We start from the raw sequence: 23,272 nt of genomic DNA, 5'->3' as shown, positions 1-23,272 counted from the left end.
TGCAGAAATATAATCCACTCCTGTATTTGTAGCTGACATGGTCTGATGGAAGAATATCCCACAGGTTAGGTTCTCTTTCCTCTTATCTGACATTACCTAAGCTGGGAAGCAAACCTAGTAAATTAAGTAAATGTCCAATTATTAAACGTTTCAGCCTCCTCTAAATTCACCAGTGATCCCCCGGAGGCCTCCTCTTTTTCTTATTTTGGAAGAAACCCTGTCAATACTCTTCCCTTGGGATGACTTTCAATGGTAAAAGCTGCTCTGTGTCCCTCGGGGACAATGGAGATTTTAATTCAGTAAAGTTGTTCTCAACAGTGAAATCTTTTCACTATTAGTTAACCCCTCAAAAAAACTTAGTAACTTCTTATTATATATGGCTCACCCCAAAAGAGTCCAAAATTTGGAAGATAATGATAGTAAGAATATTTTGGTAGGGGAATAGGGAGACACATAATATATTTTTTTCTGAAATCTTTATTTTCTAGAATGAACTTGAATTACTTTTATATGTGAGAAGAATACCCTGCCTTTGTGAGTTTACTTTTAGTATTGTAGAACAAAGAATTTGGGCCTTGAAAACAGACATACCTAACTTGAATCTCAGCTCTGGGTACTAATACATTATCCTTTACTTCCTCATCTTTACCTTTGTTGAGGGAGTAAGAATTTTTATTTCATAGAAATACAAATGAAGTAAAAAATTCAACCTTTCTGCCAAATCATAGTGACAGAGTAGATGCTAAAGAAATCTTTACTTAAATGCAAAAAATAAAAATAAAAAAGACTGAGTGTAATTTCATGGTAACTTTGTTAATGGATTTGTTGAGATTTCTCACTGGTTAATCTCAGGGTAGTACTTAAATGGTTATAACCATTCTGCTGCTTAAACTCTAGAAATTGCCTTTTATAAATCAGTATGAGATTTGGAGGGCAAAGCCTCAGGTCAAGAAAGCAAACCATCAACCTACTTTAAAAATGTAAGACACTGAATTGTGGGACACGCTGGATACCAGTGTAAGATGCTCTTCATCTTTAGAAGAGGCTGCAAAAAGGAGGTTTAACAATTAAAAAGAAAATACTCTTTCAGTTGAGTTATCAAAACTGATTCAGCAGTATTGCGAAAGTGATGTGAGAATTGATGGAACATTTTGACTTAATCTCAGCGTTTAACTTCACTAATTTTAGTGGTGTGTGTGTGTGTGTGTGTGTGTGTGTGTGTGTGTGTGTGTGTTAAAAGGCTTATGCCTAGTAATTACTTTTTTAGCGGGTGATGTCTTTTCACTTGCAAATGTGTTTCTGGGAAAGTTTGAATGTTGGCTTTTTGGAAAATGACTTTATTTACTCCACAAAGGTCATTCTTAAATGTCAAACATCATTTGGTGGTTTTTCGTGTTTCTTTCTTTCTTTCTTTTTTTTTTGTTAATGTGTGGAAGGCTGTTTTTTCCAGGCTTGTTTTTGAGGTCAATCTAGTGTTTTGAGGTAGTGGGACATTCTGGTTCTCAGTAACCATAGGGTTTGAGAAGAACATAGAGCACTGTTACACAGAAAAATTAAGTTCTTGTGCGATTCAGTTATGACCTTTATGAGTAATTAACAGATTGCTTGTCTGGAAAAGGAGTTCAGTTCTTTCTCAGCCATTTACTAAGAAGAATTGAGTACTGTTGTGAAAATTTTATTATTTTCTTAAGATTGAAGCCAGAAACCTGTACAGTCTATAGAGGACACCAAAATTAATGCCTTTTCAGTCTCAGTAACTTAAGGATTGAATGTATAAATTTCTATGATATTTTTAATGGGACTCTTCGAGAATCAATCGAATGTCAACAGGGACTTACATTTTTCAATGCTTCATTGAAAATAGAAGTGCATTTCCTATTTATGCTCAGTAAAGGATATTTTGGTAGAAGGAAAAATTAAAAAGACATCCATTGCCAAGGGTGAAAGCATTAGGGAAGAAGCAGTGTGATACATTACTCACCATTAAAATATTTTCATTATCTCCAACCTCATGTAAATAACTCTTTTGGAGGGCAACGTAATAGCAATTCACATTGTGAGACTCTTAATTTAGCATTTTTTTCCTTCCCATGAAGTATCAAGGAAAAACCTACAAAACAGTTGGAAGGTACCTGCAGCTGAGATGATAAAAACTGAGCAAACATTAGCCTGATTCTATATTCCACCATGATTAACATCATAGGGCCATGTATTTCAATTTAGGGAAGTATATCATGCAAAGAGCAGGAATATAAAATTAATTTAATTTTATTTTTTTAAAATATATTTTATTGATTTTTTACAGAGAGGAAGGGAGAGAGATAGAGAGTTAGAAACATCGATGAGAGAGAAACATCGATCAGCCGCCTCCTGCACACTCCTACTGGGGATGTGCCTGCAACCCAGGTACATGCCCTTGACTGGAATCGAACCTGGGACCTTTCAGTCCACAGGCCGACGCTCTATCCACTGAGCCAAACCGGTTTTGGCTATAAAATTAATTTTAAAGTTGAAAGGGACTCTAGTGGTCCAGTTAACTATATGGCCTTAAAGTTGAGGGCATGGCTTGAACATTAATTAGATGTGATCTTTGAGTCCCAGACCCAACGTATCTTAGCTGTATAATGATGGGTAAGCAACATAATCATTTGAAACCTCACCACTCCATATCTAAAATGGGACTTGTAATAGAACCAAACTCATGAGGAGAATAGCATTCAAATATAGGGCCTACTCATTGAAAAGAATTCTAACACAGCAAAATGAGCTGAGGTGGATGGAAAACTCATGGAAATGTTGGATAAAATGTAAAGACAGCAAAAATGAGCTAAATTGTAAAGAAAGGGAAATGTATAAGTGTCCATAAAATACAACAGTAAGAATAAAAAGGCAAAAGGCAAAATATTAAGGGTAAGCTGGTGGCTTTAAAATGCTTTGTAGAGTTAAAATCTCTAAATGGCTAAGAATTAGGAATTCCTTGCTGCTTTGCAGAGAGAAGTGTGTCCTTAGCCTATGTGGGTTGGGGAACTAAAATTAATCCAACTATACAAACCCAGGTATCAGAGTACTGCCCTTTCTGCCAAAGACAGTCTGGAGAGATTTCATCCAATGGCCATGATGGCCCTGGGAAACAGTGAGAAGGAAGCTTGCCTTCTTTCAGGAGCTTAGGTTGAGGGGAAAGGCACCCTCCCCCCACCAAAAAAAATATATATGCTATCATATACCATGTGGGTGCATGGTGTGAATTTATACTTTGTGATGTAGCAACTTAAAGTCAAGAAATTTACTACTGTGGAAAGACACTTTTATACTGAGGAATGTAGGAGTTTCATGGGAGGAAAATACTCTGCAAGATGAACCTTTAATAGAAATAAGCTAAGACAAAATAAAATAAATTATGTGAGAAAACAAATACCATGCAGGAGAATCAACAAAAACAACTATATATATATATCCTTAAATAAGCCATAAAAATATATGTTTAAAGTGGCTTTTAAAAAAGGGATAGGAATAAATATAGAGAAAACATGGAAGAAAAATAGATTTGGAAAAAAACAGAACTACCAAAACTAAAACATATAGTCACTAAAATTAAAAGTTCAGTAGATATGTTAAGCACTGATTTGGACACTGTCCAGATATATATTTGTGAATTGGAAGATAGACCTAAGGAAATCACCATGATGCAGTGAATAAGATTAAGATCATGATATTATTCACTAACAATAATTATTTTTCCACTTCCTCTCTCTCTTTTTTTCTATAAGAATGAATCAGCTATGCAAAGATCAGAAGAGTTTCTGGTTAAAGAAATCAATTAGTGCAAAGGAGAAATGAACTATGTATGTTTGAAGAATGAAAAGAAGGTCAGTATGGTTGGAACACAGTGGGTATGAGGATATGAGGTGATCTTGGAGATGCAGGCTGGAGCAGATTATATGGGGCTCTTAATAAGAGTCAGGGTAAAGAGCTTGGATCTTATTCTAAGAGTCAGGGAGGCATAAAATGACATTAAGAAATGTACTTACATAACCTGTTTTACCATTTAAATTATTTATCTGCTATGTGAAGAATAGATTATAAGTAGGAGAAATGGTGGCAGGGTTGCGGGGGGCAGTAGCATGGACAGTCAGGAAGCTATTGCAGTAGATCAAATGTTATAGGCTAGTGGGGTTTAGACTAGAATGTTAGTGGTAGAGATGAGGGATGTTGACAAATTTGGAACATGTTTTGGATAAAGATGTTAAGATTTGGAAATTGATAGAAGATAGGTTTGGGAGAAAGAGAAGAACCATAGATTCTAGGAATCAAAGTAAATCCCTGTAGGAATTATATCTATAGAATTCATTATTCATACAGCACTTCCAATGATATGAAGCTTGGTACTTCATATTGGCATCCATTCCTTTGTATGTGCCCAAATTGTTAGAAAGTTCTTCTTATGGAGTTGACCTATTTTCCCCTAATTCTTTCTTTCTTAGTTAATAACAGTTAATTTGCTCATAATCCTGCTACATGACAAGTTTTCCGACAGTCAAAGAAAGTTACCATTTCTTCCTGGTGGTGTTGTTGTTTTTTTCTAAGCTAAATATTCTCGATTTTTTTTTTAATTCTAATAATGATATATTTCTATGGCACTTATAATTCTATATTGAAATTTGATTATTTAAATTTGCTTAAACTTTTCTCCTAAAATTTATTATTTAAAGTGCCTTATCCATTGAGCATTCAAAGTTTTATCTCCAAAATAAGCCTGACATTAAACTATAATTTTTGACACAGTTCTCACTCCAGTTGTTGCTGTTTTACTATGCAGAGCACTCTTCTTCCCATATATTTTACTTTATGAATATTTTTTTCTTTAAAAAAATGATAACCACAAGTAAAGGCTAAGTAGTCCAAAAGTTCTGAATTCTATGCTTTAAAAATGCAAAGTTAACAATGAGATTTAGTGCAGCTTTTGCCCAATGTGGACTCATAAAACTTTAGTCATCAGAAAAACAACAGTATATCCATTTTAAAATAACTTGTAAAATGAGGCATACCTCAGCTAGGAAGATACACTCTGTGACAAACTTCTGGCAAAATTATAATATATGGAATCACTGATTTGAAGAGAGATTATAATTAATTGGAAACTATCAGGTAAAACGTAAAAAATAAATAAAACTACAACACAAAAGAAGACATTCTCCCTTCAAAGAAGCAAAACCATAATTGTGTCTCCCACTTAAATCTTGGTGAAAAAAATCACTATAATTGGGGAGATAGAGCTAGTGTCCCCTGTAAAGTTTGGGATGAGAGGAAGAAAATTCTAAACTGAAACAGGAAAGGACTTAGCATGTAAGAGCTGCCATCCTTAACCCCCTTGCCTATCCTTGGCCACCACCAGCTCTGTAGAAACCCATGATGATGACTAATGAGCTTTGGACTCTTTGGTAGATGATGTTAGGGTTCACACAGGTTAAGAAAGTAGAAAGTCAGGTTACAAACCATGTGTAATGGACATTACCAATGTGAGCTACCCACATACCAGTGTGAGAATGTCTGCTTGTCACCCTAGAATGGTCATCAGTATGCTCCTAAGTTCTCCAGCCTTCAGAGGACTGTCTTTCCTTCGGATAATTTTTAGGAAACACTTGGCTTGAACTGCCACATAACGCAGGACTAGATATTTAATTTCTCCCTGATATTCCTAAGGATTCTTTGAGAGAGGAGTTACATATATTCTTTACATATTTTCTTGTCCACTCTTTTTTAAAAAATATATTTTTATTGATTTCAGAGAGGAAAGGAGAGGGAGAGACAAACACATCAAAGATGAGAGAGAATCATCAACTGGCTGCCTCCTGCACATCCCACACTAGGGATTGAACCCACAGCCCAGCATATGCCCTGATTGGGAATCTAACCCTGACCTCCTGGGGATCATAGGTCGATGCTCAACCACTGAGCAACACCGGCTGGGCTTCCTGTCCACTCTTACATGTATTTGAGCTATAATATCAACTATTGCTTTGTGTTTTGCTTCTGGGGTTATTCTTTTTGTTCTGTCACTTGAAATCAGTATTCCTTTTCTTTAGTCACCTTCTATCAGTATCTCTAAAACAAGGTAACTGTGGCTCTGGTGAAGAGGTATTATATTTCACATACATTTATACTTGAATATCACTGTTATTTAAATCTCTTCTGATATTCATTTCACCCAAATTTCTTAGTTTTCTCCTCTGTTCTTGTCCTCCCAACACTTATTTATTTATATTTCTAAATGTATTTTATTGATTTTTTTTACAGAGAGGAAGGGAGGGGGATAGAGAGCCAGAAACATCGATCAGCTGCCTCCTGCTCAACCCCTACTGGGGATGTGCCCGCAACCAAGGTACATGCCCTTGACTGGAATCGAACCTGGGACCTTTCAGGTCACAGGCTGACACTCACTGAGCCAAACTCAGGGATATCCTCCCACCATTTAAATGGACACCTCTCTCTTTATTTCTTCCCCAAGATCTTTTAACCTCACCTTCTTTCTCTGTTTGTCCCCAGTAAGCCTCAACTTCCCTCCAGGGCAACCTCACCAAATTTCAAATTATGAACCAGTGAATACGTTATTCATTTTTCCAGATCAAGCCATACGTCCTATCTTTACATAACCAATCTGGACCAGCAAGATAATTTGGTAAACCTAAGACAGTTTTCTGCATTATATCTGGTCAGCTTTTATTTTGCTATTTATTCATTCACAAATTATATTGAGCACCATATGTGTATTAAAAATAAATTTGAAATGCATAGCTGGGAGAACCTCTCATAAGGGAAATGATTCACTTTTTTTCATAACTGCTGAGTTTGACCTCAAAATACACAAGTGGCACTGCAGGGTCGGTGTTTGGAAGATGCACATCAGACTGTGGAAGCGAGACACGGTTTGCTATAGGAAAGGATGGGATTTCTGAGGAAGAAAATGTTGAGTCAGAACCTGAGGCAAAACTCACATTTAGAGGATGAAAAATCCAAGGCAGTGAAGGGAACAGAGAAGCAGTGAGGAGGAGGGAGAAAAGCAAATCAGTAGTGTTGGAAGCCAAGGGAGTGAGCAGTTTAGAAAAATCTGTGGCATGGGGTTCAAATACTGAAGGACTCAAGATGAATGTGACAGTTTCTAAGGGGCAAATGACTTTCAAGAGAGCAGTTTCATTCAAGGAGGCTTGAAGTCAGATTGCCTTTTATTATTGGAAAGAGAGGAATTTCAAAATAGTGTTTTGAAAGGTTCCTGTAAATAGGAAAGAGAATTGTTCAGAGAACGGAATGGAAAGTAATAGATTTAGCACATGCCCTTTAATAATCAGAAATCAGGAGTTCCGTTTTCTCAGAGATAGTATTTAGTGATTATGTGGGGGCTGAGATGAAAGTGAAGTGTGGCTTGCAGTAACTCAGGACACCCATGACGGGTAAGACAAGGGAAAGTTGGCTCAGGGGGAAACTCATTCCGTGTGCTCAGCTGACATGCTGGCCTTTGTACTAAAAGGGAAAAAGAGCACCAAGCAAGTGGGATGGAAAAAACCAATGTCCAGGCACATGCTGGTAAAAATTCAGAACTCCAAGGATAAAAAGAAAAGTCCTAAAAAAAAGAAGAAAAAAAAAGAAAAGAAAACACGTTATTGCCAATACTGAATTCTGGGATTCAGTATGTTTTCTTCAAAGTTCAGTGAGAAAAAAAATAATTCTTAATTTTAAATTCTAGGCCTGGCCAAGCTAACATTCAAGTGCCAGGGCAAAATAAATCAATTTTAGACCCCTTCTCCACTGAAGCATATATTTGAACAAAATTAAAAACCGTTCCAAGAAAAATATCAACAAAGGAATTAATACAATGAATAGTTAAGCCTAAATTATCGAAGCACAGTGTTCTTATATAGCAGTTTGGAAGTAAATGATGTTTGTGTGTCAAGGCAGAGCACAAGTGATAGCACACCCAAACCCTTATCTTGGTTTGGGAAACAGTACTGATATTTATTAACTAAAAATAATGATAGGTTAAATAATGCATATAAGTAAGTGTAACAAAATTAGTGTACAACACGAATGTTTGAAGGAATATATCTAGAGAACAAAAATAATAATTGAAAATTCCTGTTAATCCAAGAAATTTAGGAAAGCGGGGGGGGAAAATAAATAAGAAAATATTGAAGAGAGACCTTAATATAAGATGGAAGAAATAGTTTAACATTTTAATATACACAATAAATGTCAATGGATTTAATTTCTGATGGAAAGAAAGAGGGTCAGATGGGATTTTTAAAATCCAGCTCTATATGTTGCATATGTGACATACGCTTAAAATAAAATGACTCTAGGGGGCTGAAAATAAACTATGAAAAGGCTATAGCAAACAAATGTGATAGTAAAGCAGGAATAACAGCATTGACACCAGATAAAAGTCAAATATGGAAATATTGAATAATGAAATATAAAAAAGCACTAATCAGAATAAAGAGGGATATTGTATATTGATAAAAATCAAATAGACCAAAAAGATTTAGCATTTTCTCTCCTTATACTATCTGTTGTGAAGTATATTAGAAGAAACATTTCAGAAACAATGTGACAATATCTATCAAAATGTAAATTGTGCTTCCTCACAGCAAAATCATTTATAGGAATCTCTTCTTTGGTAGCAAACCTTTGAAAGCAACATAAATGTCTAGCAATAAGAATATAAGAAGGAATCGTGTAATGAAAAAAATATATACATATATGTATACTTTTTTGACAACTTCTTGAGGAGTTTTCAAAAATAAAAACATTTTAAAAGATATAAGAGAAGAGAATGAGAAATAGTCTCTTCTAAGTTGTATAGAGAATAGACCCAGTGTATAACAAAAGCAATAAAAGTTATGAGAAAGAAAACTTTAAAGATAATGCAAGAAAAACCAAGGAGACCACAATATTTCGGGGCCCATAGTGGTATGCCTTTTGTGTCAGCAGATAAAATGGTTCTCTTAACTAATTCTGTAGAATGACATGTATGAGATATAAACTTAAATTAGTTTTGTATGAACAAGTCTATGAGTAAAAGAATAAAATAAAACATAATCTGACTAATGTGTATATGAGTGCTTATATTTAATGTTTAGAAAGAGCTAGCTAGTAAATTTAAAATTCATAGAAGATCATAAAAGCCTGGTATATCCGATTAGGGCTAACTGTAAAATTTTCTCTTACAAAAATGAACTTTTGTCTGGTCTGTTCACCACTCTATCTCCAGTGCCTAGAATCTCATCAGGAATGTAATCGTGCTCATATAATATTTGTTGAATGAATAAAATTTATTCAATACCAAATGCTTTCAAAAGCATATTGTCTTCTAAAAATATTACTTTCCAATGTGGATGCTAGCTATAGCATGGATACGTAGATTTACATAAGTATCAGGCAGCCTGAGACCTCGCATTCAAAGTAAACCATGATTTAGTGCTAGATATGAGTCAAGATAACTGTTCAAAATTGATTGAGTTAAGAAGACGTTTAGAAGCAGCCAATACAACTCTTTGTCTTAGTTAGACTCTGCATATGTATCTGTGTACAGACCCATTAATCAAGTTTGGTACATCCTCAGGGAGACCTTTTAGCCCGTTGAGAGATAACCCATATGTTCATGGGCCAACTTCTGACCTGAGAAAACAGTTATAGAGCATAAAAAAGACCTTAGATCATATTCCCAGAATCTCCTTTACAAAAAGAACAAAGATGTTAAGAGATCTTAAGGTGTGATGCTCTGAGATAAGAGCTGCATTTGTGGCTGCGCATTTATTTGTCCACCCTCCACATTTGGCTTTAGCTTACATAGTTAAAGTGGTCTTAAGTTTCTTTAGGTACATGAAGCACTGCTTTGAAAAGCTCAGAATTTTTAGTTCTCTCTGAGGAATGTAATTTGGCTTTAATTCTAATAATGATAACTTAAGGAAACAAGTTTGAATATATGCTATTTGATTATAAGGATAATTTACATCCTAGAAAAAAATGAAAATGTTTTCCATGTATAGTCATTTTTATCCTAAGATATAAGCTAAACTTGTAAGGGAATGGCTAAGAAGGTATTATTTTTATTTTTACAAATTAGTATAAATCCTATATGTATGTCTTAGTAAAATCATTTTCACTAAGGAAGTCAGTTTGCTATTTCCCTCTGTAAATAAGTATACAACATTATCGCTTTGAGCTAAAAATTCTATAATAAACTATAGAATATAGCAGTAGACAAATGTAAAACATGACTAGAACTATTTACTTTGATATTACTAGATTCTCTAAAATTTATCTGTATGAACATAATAGATAAGTTAAAATGCTTAAAGACAGAATAAATTCTCTCTTGCCTCCAAGTACAAAGAGTAACCTTGAGGTTGTGCTACTAAGTTGAATATAATTTAAGTGCAATAAAGATGTGTCAGAAATATCCAGATACCAGTGTCTTATGAAGAAAACAGGCCCACTTCTTATATATTGAAATATTTTGATCTAGCAAACATTTATCTAATTTTTAAACCTTAAATTGGGTTGTAGAATGTACTTATTATTTTTATATATTATCTTATTAAATTGTTTTTAGTAAGTATGCATACAGTAATATTGCTTTATGTTAAATTATTCTTTACTGTTATAATAAGTGAAAATGAGCTTTGACAAGTTGAAAAGTGCCATTTGGATATGAGCCTTAATTTAAAAATCATAGAGGAATCATTTTTCTTAAAAAAATACATTATACGCAATATAATACAATAGATATAATATAATAAATATATAAAGGTAACATATATTAAAATATCAAACCAAAAAGTATCACTTTTTTAAAAGCATTGACTTTCTTATAAAACTCTTCTGTAAACTTTTGGGGCACTAAATTATTTGAGTTGCCAATAGTTTGGACCCAGTTGTCCAAAGATGTCCTCAGCCATAAGCAACCATGCTCTGTTCTTGTTAGGAAAATATAGAAATACTTCATCCAGGGACAACTGGTTACTTTCTTATATTTAAGATTTCCTACGATCGTTTTTGGTCACTTTAGCAGTATTATGCAAATCTTGTAGTGTAAGAGTGTTAGTCTTCTGCTCAAGTTGTTAGATCTCACAGCAAAGCATCTTATTTGGCCACTTATGTGCTCATGTGCTAAATTCTGATACAGGTAAACAAGAAAAGACATTCATTTATTAGTTTAATATTAGAAGTGGAATTATATTTTTCATTTATGTGTTTTTTCATTTATTTTCTTCATTACCAACAAATAAAATATTTGTTCAAGCTACTGATAGTTTATAAAAATGCAATAATTATCTCAAAAAAGGTGAGATAACAAAATGCAAGTGGATAATATATAAGAAATATTAACAAATAATTCTTACATAATTATACACATTAATGATTTTTCACATAAAACAGTGCATCCAATTTACTAACATTTCCCAGAAGGAAGACAGAAAATAAGTATAAACATAATGATTTAAGGGTTTATACCCAAATTTCCTATAATCATTCTACATAAAATGTTTTATAAAATTTTCAAACACATGTGAGGATATCTTTAAAAAATCTATTATATGTAATTATTTCAAAGTTACTATTTGGAATAAAGAAATATAAATTACAGCATATATACACAGTATATATGTTTTAAGAATATATACACTAAATATATTTGATAATTTCTATAAAATATTTTGTATTTTATAATTTAACAACTCAATTGAAAATTCCTGAATATTTTTAAATGTTCTGTAAACATACCAGCAGTATGTCCTTGACATTTCTATGTTTTTTCCATTTCTGGAAGTGACACAAAATCACCCATTTACTTAACAGAATCATGGCCAACTATTTAATAAAATAATTTTTGTGGAAGTATTTTGAAAAGAAAAATTCTGTTTGTTATTGTAAGAAATAGCAATATCTTGGTCTTTATAACCAGGTATCTAACTATGGCAGCACCAAAAAAATATAATTTGAAGGAAAGAATATCAGTTAACCTCTTAAATTTCAATGGTAGATTTCTCAGATTCTTAATAAATCTTAATATGTCTTTACTTTTACTATTTCTTAATATTAATTTACTCAACTTTATTTAAACATTTAATGATTATTTTTTATAAAATTTTATTCTTGAATTTTTGGAAGTTGTCTTCTATCTGCTTATTCTACTTCTGTTTGGTTCTTTGGGAAAATAAAATTTATATTTTTTATAATCAACAGCACAACGTATTTTTTAACCAGTGAATTTCAACTAATGATGCCTCTTTTAAAATTCCATGTTTCTAATAATAGTTCATGCCAGTTCTAGAAACACCTTTGGTTATACAGATTTCAGGCATTTCCCCTATAAGCTCTACCTTTTGATAAAGTATCTGGCTATAGTAGGCACTCAACAAATAATTGTTGAGTGAGAGAATACAATTTTTAAGTATTAGCACATTTCAAAAAATATTTTCTAAAAATATCAGAAAACAGAAGGATGTCAATGATTGGTGATATGGGCTGCTCTTCACTGTCTAAATTTCATCTATTTGCATGCAGTTAGCCAACTGTATTTCCAATAAGTGTAAAAATGAATGAATAAATTAAATAATTAATACTCCTGACTAACTATGAATCTAGAATGCATTAAATATAGTAATCTTATTTCAGAAAATTTCTAGTTGTTTCTTAACAAAATTTGTCTACACCACTATAATCCAGCCATGTGATAAAATATTTATTCTGTCAACGAATTATGCCTTTAATGTTATTTCACACTATGATATGACGAATCAAATGTCACTTCAAAGGTCTATTTGAATGCTTAAAAGATGTATGTTCTCTTTGGAGATGTATTAGTAAGTTATTATTGTTAAGAACAATATGTTATCTAGAAAATTAATAAAACATGATTCTCAAGTATAGCTTAATATTTTTATTAAAAATGATTTTACATATTTCAGAGGATCAGGCCATGATTAGTGGATTTCCTTGAGCTATGAGCTGTAGAATATCAGAGACTCCTTCTTATTTTTCTTTATAACTTGAGTATCTCACACATTAAGTAATTAATAGATGTTTACTGACAAAAATCAAGCTTTGTTTTAGAATATTAAGCTTTGTTTAAGGGCAGTGATATTTAAGTTCTAAGTAAAGTTATATTGAAAATATTTTAATAATAACCAGAATCCATTTATGGATAATAAACATATTGACAGAGTAAATGTTGTCCATCATCATCACACATAACTAACTTTCAAGTAATTTGGTAAGAATTTAATTTTTTACCCATTGAACTATTCTCAAAGAAAGTTAAATAAATAGTTCTAGATATCCAGAAACTTACATTTTGGAAAAACAATTGTTAGCATGAAATATATTTATATAATAAATAAATGTAGAACCCCAGTTATGTGCAAAGCAGGACGTGATTTCAAAATCCACCAACCATGTTTCCTTCCCGTAGAAGTGTATAATATACTGGGAGGAATAAGACACTTAATCTCATTGTTAAAATGGAATCCCATTATTAACATAAAGAAAAACATAAGAAAGACAGAGGCTGATTATGATTGGTTAATAGGGAAATAGTTCATGGAAGTGATGCCTTTTGAGTTGGACTTGGAAAGGAGCTTTGTTGCAGGCCTGTCTAGAAGAGCTGGTATTTCAAGTGAAGAACATTGAGAGAAAGGATGCAGTGGCTTGACTATTTCCATGACAAAATGTAGTGAGATTTGGCCATAGAATGTAAGTAGGACATAACTTTGAAAGTTTGTTGAGAAGCAATAATAGCCTAGGCTAGGAAGATTTCTGTGGAAATGCAAAGGAAAGTTAGTGTTTACATTGCAAGAAAGATTGCAATCATAACCATTATCAACTAATCTGATGTTCTGCTTATATATACATTAAAAAATACACACATGGTTAAATAACAAGTAGATATGTGTTTTAACTTTTTGATTACTTCAATTTCACATTTTAATAACCCTTGATTTCCAGACAAAAACTTCATAACTGGCAATTGACCATCAAGTGTCAGTTTTCAAGTCTATTAGTTTCTTAATGATATACTTATACTTTCCTGGATGGGCAAAGAAAAGACATGAAACTATACTTAACAGATTTTCAAAACCTTCCACATAACTTTATTTGTGTCCTACTTCTAGAGACTAGTGCTTTTTATCAAGGAACATAGTGAATGAGACTATGAGAAAATGTACCTAAATATGGATTTCATCTTCAGTCATTTGAGTTTTAAACTTAAATGCAGTTATTTACCCGCCACTTAATTGATACCATCAACATCAAGACATAGGAAATAACCCTGTACTTTCATAAGCCATGTATCATATGTACATACACAATATTATGCTGTACATTACTTCATTTGATTTCATAACTTTTTTTCTTTGCTTTCACCAAAGCAAATCATGTTTTTATTTGGCTATGCTATTTTTCTTGTGTAACTAATGTAGTATATTCTCTTTGCCAACTCTGAATTATTGGAATATGAATTAATAACCCATGAAGAACTTATGCTAAAGATTTAACTCAACCATATTCTTTACAAAAGAGAATAGCAAAAACAATACCGTGTTGTTTTCTAAGTTTGGATGATACAATTAACCCTTCTTTTCATTAGAAGTGAAGAAGATATCATTTGAAAGAGAACACAAATGTTTTGAAAACATCCCATGGAGAGATACAGATGGAACCATAACATTTGTTGTTGAATTTTACCTTTGATAACAACCCTAAGACAAAGAAGTTATTTTTTTTCAAACACTTGTCACATAAACATTAGCAAAAGAAACTCACTTGATTAGATAATAGCTTACATGTTTTACTTAAAAATTCAGATTGTTTTGGGTCTGAAACTATAGGTTGGGACATCCAGAAAATACTGCGATAGGGTTGTTTTTCTCTCTGATAAAAGGAATAAATTGTTCAGTATGTTTTATATCTTATGGGAACTTCAGTTCTTCAGTTTTATCAAGGCCTCATATTAGTTCTCTTTTTTTTTATCGTCACCCAAGTATTTGAATTTATTGATTTTAGAGAGAGATGGAGAGAGAGAGAGAGAAAGAGAGAGATCTATGTGAGAGCAAAACATGGATAGGTTGCCTTAACCCCCAACCAGGGATCTAATCCGCAACCTTTTGGGTTATGAGACTGTACTTCAACCAATTGAGCCACCCGGTCAGGGCAGTTCTCAATTTTTAAAAGTAATTTTTCAGATAAATGATATTGAGAACAATAATCAAATATATTATTTCAACTTTTGGTTATGTAAATAATATGTAATTGAGTTCACTGATGATTGAAGAGTTTCTTAAGTACTGTGACCTCCGTATAAGCTATCAGCACTAATGTTCATATAACATTATTGATGACTAGTAGAAGTGACTACAGTGAAGAATAATATTGAAATTAAATTGTATTATATATATCTTTGAGAACTATAAATCACATCCAAGCTAATAATATGAAATAGTTCACTTAATTAATAATGCCTGTTTTAGAAAAATCAAGTACTTGTGTTTAAACTTTAGAAGGAATTAAAAATTGAACATGATATTTTAAAAATTAATCTCAGCAGTGTCCACCAACATAATCAGACCATTAAATTTTAGGATCATAGTCCTTATACAAACCAACTATTTTTCCTTAGGAAACAGATTGTGAGCTATTATCATGTTACCACTGAGTTGAAGAATTTTCTATTAGTACAGGTAATAGTGTTACTTAGTTAAGACGTTGTGGGCATGGAATAATTTCTTTTGATATTATTTGCCCTTTCAGTGCCATAGCTATCTTAGTGTGAGCATCAGAGACCCCAACATATTTATGTAAACATGCACTCTGATCTAAATGCACACACACACACACACACACACACACACACACACATACACACACCACATACACACAAGGTAAATGACAAATTCTAGAGGACAGAAGGCAAAACATACTTTTAATAAAGAACACTACTTAAACTTCTTTTGCTATTTCAGATCCAGAAAAATTCAATTATCTATACTATTTTAAAGTATTGGATAGTGCAGAAGAGCCTAGATATAAACATTTTAAGTAGTCAGTTTTCAAAAGAATTAAATGATATGTGATTAGATACCTATTAGCATAATGAAACATGGTTTAGGTAGCACAAACTGTACAAATAAAAGAATGGAATGAAAGGATGTTGGCAGTAATGGAAAATAGTGATGGATTTTACAAGATTAAACCAACTGAAATTTTAGGAAAAATTCTATTTTCTGCTTTGGATTTTATCTAAACTGACAAACAACAAATACACATTTAGATTTCTCAAATTCCTCATGTCATGTTCTCTTGGATGGAATATCTGGAAAGAATATCTGACAAATCAACCTGTCAAGCGCCATACTTTAATATTTATGAGGGGATTTGCCAGGACGGACAAACATGTGCTAATCTTTCTCCTTACATAAAAGACAGTTGGTAGAATCAACCCTTACAAAATACACTGCTTATTTACACAAGTACGTTTTGTGCAATATTTTAGCAGAAGGTGATTTAAGGATTGATGGTGAAAGGCAAAACAATGAGCTGGTGAAATTATCTATTCCCAAATCTTGACACTATTAGTTCTGGCAATATATCTCCACTATCATTGAAATCTATTTTACCCAATCGTTTTTTTAATCTTCACCTAAGGAAATGTTTATTGAGAGAGAGAGAGACAGAGACAGAGAGAGAGAGAGAGAGAGAGAGAGAGAGAGAGAGAGAGAGAGGAGAGAGGAGAGAGAGATTCCCTCGACTGGGTATTGAACCCACAACGTGCCCTGACCAGAATCGAACCTGCACCCTTTTGTTGTACCAGACAACACTTCAACCAACTGAACCATCTGGCCAGGCTACCCACTCATTAATCATTTTTGGCATCTATAAAATACCTGGTCTTAAGGGCTTAAGAATTTTCTGGATGTAACAGAAAGCACCATGATTTCCACCTCCTTGGAAATTCCCTTCCTCTACCTATACTCCTCTGAGCCAAAACAGACAACGGTTCCATAAGTTAGGCTTTGATTTTATTAAAATTGTTTTACACTAACAGTACAATAATCATGGAACTCTTGCAGATTTGTAAGGATATGAATTTTTCAAAATATATTACATGGGATCTATTACTTTTTCAGCTGATTTTTTCTCTCCTCCATTTGTCTCTGAGATAGGCCCAGATTTTCACCTTTCTGAAGAGGCTGTACCACTAAAGGAGTAAATAGCAGAAACCTGGAGTAACTCCCTTCTTTAAACATAACTCTTGCATGTGGTTCGAAAAGAGCTGAGGACTTCTTTGGAGGCAGGGGAGGAGAGAATGAAAATTACTTCAGCCACCATTTTCTATGAGCTTTTGAGGACCAAGGGCAGCCTCATCTTTGGAAAAATAATCCATCAAATGAATGTTTACCTTAGGAAAGCTAGGGTACAGGATTACTCATTCCTCAATAAAATGTGCTGAAAACTTGTGGGGGGCATTGCTAAACAGCAAAGCAGCAGCTGTCACGCAGTCAGGCTTCCATCTCTGAAAAACAACAGCTAACACTGGGGTTGTAATTTTTCTGATGTATTGCTTCAAACGTTATCAGAGAAGAGTACACTATTTCTGTTAAGCCGAGTTAAAACCTGGTGTGTCATTTTATTGACTGTCATTGTTTTTTTGAAACCTTGTTCTTGTTTCTAGATTTTTTGACTTGAGTTTAGAAATATTCCAAGCAGTTCAGTCTAGCAAATTTAATATTGTTAATTTAATCAAGTAACTTCTAGGTATATGCAGGAACATATTGCATGAGACAGTAATGTAATTTGTGAGAAATGTCTACACACAAGCTTTCATATACCTTTATTCTGTCTTTAGAATTTGGAATGATGGGAGATCATACAATTAAAAGTCAGCGACCTCGATCTGTTCATGAGAAAAGGGTCCCTCAGGAACAAGCTGATGCTGCTAAATTTATGGCACAAACTGGTAATACGTTAGTTACATTTTTCTATTTATTGTTGTTAATTTAATGGAACCACTGCATGTTTCATAATCTTTTGCTGCACATTTGTCAGTTTTTGGAGCTGATATTTTTTTTGATCCCATTTTTCTTTTTCTTTTTTGTCACCAGTTAAAGTCCATAAATGAAGTAGCTGTGAATTGAAAAGTGCAAAACTAAAATGTGTTAAGGTTTATTTTGCTTTCATTATGGGACATTTAGGATTTACATATTATTATTTACTATGTGATTTAACTACTTTAAGTTAATCATTAAACTTTTAAAGGAAGTCAGCGTTATTTTATAAATGATTGATAATGATAGGACTTCAGAGTCAAAATTATAAATAGGACTTTAGATGATAAAATTTAAATTAACAATATTTAATATATTGAATATTTTTCAAATGTCATACATCACATAAATATTAACTGATTGTTAAAATGTATAGAAGTGTTAGAAACAGTTCTTTTTATAATTTGGTACTTTTGATTTGAAAAGTGGTTTCTTATATAATCTAAGTAATAAAAAGTTGACTGTTTTTTTAAGCTGTAATACAAATAATTAAATATCAAAAATTACTTTATAGCTTATAAAATTTAATTATAAATTAATTAGATTACTTTAAAATACCTCCCTCCAAATATATATATTAACAAATAAATACATTCATATTTTGGCTCATCATAATAAATGGGCTATAATTTCATTTGGATACATTGCATGTGTACATTCTTGGATGAAACATGTTTAAATTGTGTTACAAACATTTTCAGGTGTCAATTTTATTTTGGGAAATTACAAACTAACAATTTTAACTATGTCTTTATGAAGTTTAATGCATTTTGATCTAATAATCTGTTTAACATTAATATAGAAGTTTCTAGTATATGACCAGCCTTTTGACATGACATTCAGAATGATTTTTATGGAATTCCCTTGAAGAATGTATATTTTCTTTAGATCATACGTTCTTAGAATAACATTAATTTGGAACAATAGATTTGAATCTTCAACTTAAAACTGTAAATTTTAATAAAATGTGCTCTTGGTAATGGGTGAGCGATAGATTTTAAAACATTAGTTGCAAGTAGATCAAAGAATTCTCAGAATAGGAGGATGTTTAGAATAAATTGTACAATAAGGACATATTTTAGCATATGTATATATATATGTTGCAGCCAAATCCAGAAATGAAGAAAACTTGCTTATCTGAATTGCTTTTGGTGCACCTTCTTATTTTTAAATAAAAGTGATTTATATCACTGTATATTACCAGATTCAAGGAAATTTTTAAATTTCTAAATGTATTTTTTCTGCTTTACAGAAAGCAAAATGTCTCAACCACTAAACAGAAATTAGGGCACTTTTTAGGGCGTGGGCTGACTAATCAGCAGCCTCCTTCAGGTGCCATCTATGGGGACAATAGTAAGGATGTCCTTACTTTTCGCAAAATAGGTGGCAGGCATTGTTTTACTGAAAAAGACTTAAAATTGGGGTCAATTGGGAGTGAAATGATAAGCTGTAATTTTACGTTTCCAATAATGTGGTAACATTCATTTATGCTTAACATTATGTAATTTTGCCAGGAGTTTTACCTAAATTCAGTTTTGAGATTTGCCTGCAATATATACCAAGAAGAATCAGTTTTCATCCAAAATCTTAATTGCTAATTCAAATCATTTGGAATATTATGTTTCCTTACTAAGAAATTACTCATTCATTTTCCAGGAATTGTTCTGTATCTAATATGTGGTATTACATCTCTTGGTGAAATAGTTGAAACACTTATTATATAGATCTATGAGGAGCTTTAAAACCATATCCCCATCATGTTAACAATAATTCAGAAAAAGCAATGAACTTCAAAATTATGGTTTGAAAATATTTTTGGGGAGTTCAAATGGATGAATAATAAATTTTTATTATTTCACTTTTACCAAAGATAGTATAGGCAAATATAAATAAATGCATGCATGCTACTTGTTTTAAATGTAAAGTACTCTGATATTGATAATAGACTGGAAAACTATATTATATAAATAGGTTTTTTTTAAAAAAACTCTGACACTAGAAAATTATAACGATAAAAAGATAGGAGATTTTTCTTAAATGCTTTCTGACATTATACTTTATTTAGTTGTTAAGTTAGTCAGTCTGAATAAATACAGCTAAGTGTCCATGAAAATTGTTTTACTTATAAAATTTTTCTCTTTGTCTTTCAAACCAAGAAATTGGTGTTATATATAAACAATGATAGTGCTAACATTAATTTGAGAACAAAGAATAATGCAATACAGGTAAAGTCTAATAACAAAAACTAATTTTCATATTGGTCAAAAAATAAAAAGAAACCCAAAAACTTTCAAGCTTTATAATTTAAGAATTACTTCTCAAAATTAGTAACCTGGTCTCTACAATCAGAATGACCAGTAACCTACATTTAAAAAACAAACTTTCCATAAAGTAATCAAGTGAGTGGAATTTTTTTTAAGAGTAACATTTGATAAAGTAGGATTATTTTATCAAAATAACTCCAGTAATTGTTATAGCTAGCTTGAATGAAAATGGGCAGTGCTCCAATAGCGTTGTACACAATTTGTATTTATAGTCAAGGAAAATAAAATGAAGTAATCAGATATACACATTTAATAAAGATATAAGTTAAATGCCAATAAGATGGCTTAGGAAAACTTGTTTAGAAAAATAGTCTTTTAGCCTACATAAGTAATACAAAGCGTGTTATCTAAAACAGAAAAATAAAAGTATGTTTTTCTAATTTCATGATTTTAACATACTAGCACAACTGTATATTAATATTTTGTTGATAATTTAAATGCCCTGTCATACATAATCTCACTAAATCCTCACAAATACATTCTGAGGTAGATGTATTACTTATTTTATTGAGAGATTCTGAGGAATAGAGTGACTTTCTTAAGCACAGAGCTAATAATTCAGTAGCTTCCCATCAAACATAGGTCTTTTGACTTTAATTGTAGTGCTTTTCCAGTTTCCTTTTATGTTTTGTGCCAGGATAAAGAGCCTCCATAGTGCCTTAGATACAGAAGCCTTCTTCATGATATTTAATGTGCCTTCTCAGTTGCAAGTTAAGTAACTAGAATAGTTTGTGCTATCTCCAAAGACACATATATTAAAAATTGAATATATTATTATTAACTTTCTTAATATCAGTGAGTATTTAAAAAGCACAAACATCTTTTTTATAAAACATATTAGCTATTCCTCACAATGACCCAAAGTGTTTGACTAGAATAGTCTTCACACCTTTTGGAATGAGGAAGGGGCAGCTTAAAAATTGTAACTATTCAGTGGAAAGGTCATTTGAAACTAAAGCATTTGAGGGATGGCCCTCCTTTGGGTAGGTAAGCCAGTGCTTGAGTGGCAAAATTTGATTCATAATTTGAAAACCAATATATATTGCACTTATTTATTTTGTTTTTGATCAACAAAATAAACCATTAGTTTGGAGAGAGTGGAGAAGGCCAATTCTGAGCACTAATGATTAATCTCTCATGATCCAGGCATCTCTGGTTAGCCTGTTCAGCATCATTATGGTATCATACATTAGGAAGCAACCCAGATTTGTACATAAATGCATTTAAGAGTAGATTTTGATCCTGATTCATTGCTCAGTTAGATTAATTAATTTTTCCTCTGCCATCATAGCAATGCAAGGACAAGAGAAGGACTGCTCTTATGGAAAATAAACATAACCTATTTTATTTATAACTTTTATTATTTTCTTATTATAGAACTCACAGTTTTCAAGGTTTTCTGGCTTTAAAATAACCAACAAACCATAATATTTCTACTTAATTTAATCTCATTACAAATACAGATTGAAATATCAAATGAAAAAAATTCCATTACATTTTGCCTAACTTTAACCTTAAATTTTCATTGCTAAATAAATATGTGCATATATACATATATGTGTGGATATTTTTAACCATTGTCACATTATTTGGTTTATAGACTAATGATTTTTAGTCTTGATAGAGTATTCTTTAACGTAAAAGAACAAATTATGAGGCAGGGCTTTAAATATTATTCAAATGGTCTCCCAATAACATTTCATGAATTAGTTATGTATAAATTGGTGAAGGCAAAAACACTGAAATAATCAAGGGTGATCCTTGTAGAACTTCTAGGACAAACATGATCCCAACACTAAAAAGAGGCCCGCTTTGATGTAATTTGTCATCTCAGTTACCTCTTGCTCTCCCTTTATGATATATTTTCAGTGATAAATGCATTGTAACCTATACCTCTGGGTAAATAATGCAGACCGATATAAAAGCAAATGCTTCTTAACCGTGTTCTCCAAAGTGTAGTCTGCGGACTCATGCTTGTTTGTGAACTAGTTGTTATGGGCCCTCCAGGAAAAAAAGAAGCTTATTCCAGAATGTAGCTTCAACTGCTTTAGCAAGCACATGTTTTATTTCCGCTGGTATTTATTTATTTGAAAGAAGAAATTGTTAGTGAAGAAATCAGAAAATTGAGTTATATTCTGGTTCAAGCCCTTTCTCTCCTGGAGTAGCTGTCTGGGGGACTGGCTGCCTTGAGTAGCACTGCAAGTAATTTCTAAGTCATTTACCAACCTTTCAAAACACATGGACAAATGGATTATCGTATTCTATTTATTATTTGAGTTCTACTCCAAAGACAAATTTTAAACAGAATGGGTAAAATATAAATTGCTTCTTGATTTATATAGTCAATACTTTTCAGAAACACTTCTCCTGAAAATGTTTTCAACAACAAATGGTTAATCTAAATGGTTCCTGCCAGTAAATGACCCAATTTTGTAATTTGGGAAAAGCAACTACAAGTTTTCAAATAAGTGAAAAATCTATCCTGAACATAATGCCAGAATAGAAACAGAAGCACACTGCTATGGTCTTCGAAACTATTGACTTTAAGTCATTTTGGGACATGACTTTTGATAATAGAATTTAGATATCATTTCAGTGTGATGCTTACACCAAGAAAATTAATGAAGTCAGACAGTAATTGGCTTTTTAGGGCCCTATTTTGGAGTGAAATTTAGTTCCATATTGAATGACCAGAAGTCATAGAAGCATTTTCTTTTATTTCAAATAAAAATCATTACTTTAGATCATGGGGAGAATTGTGACAGAAGGTATTCAATAAATCTCACACACACAAAAAAAAAAAATAGCTGTCATAGGATGAAAAAGAAGGAATAGCACTAGAAAAAAATT

At 32.3% G+C, this 23,272-nt stretch overlaps 1 protein-coding gene across 1 annotated transcript in view; it reads left to right on the top strand.

The window, feature by feature from the left end:
• ADGRB3 (adhesion G protein-coupled receptor B3) overlaps positions 1 to 23,272 on the top strand; it is a 669,006-nt gene that overhangs the window by 232,291 nt on the left and 413,443 nt on the right. Inside the window, exon 4 of the mRNA XM_006770359.2 lies at positions 17,900 to 18,010. Coding sequence (XP_006770422.1) covers positions 17,900 to 18,010 — 111 coding nt within the window. The remainder of the gene's footprint in view (positions 1 to 17,899; positions 18,011 to 23,272) is intronic.

The sequence above is a fragment of the Myotis davidii genome, unplaced genomic scaffold (genome assembly GCF_000327345.1).
Source record: "Myotis davidii unplaced genomic scaffold, ASM32734v1 scaffold803, whole genome shotgun sequence".
In the NCBI taxonomy this organism is placed as follows: domain Eukaryota; kingdom Metazoa; phylum Chordata; class Mammalia; order Chiroptera; family Vespertilionidae; genus Myotis; species Myotis davidii.
This window is presented reverse-complemented; position numbering and strand designations above follow the sequence as displayed.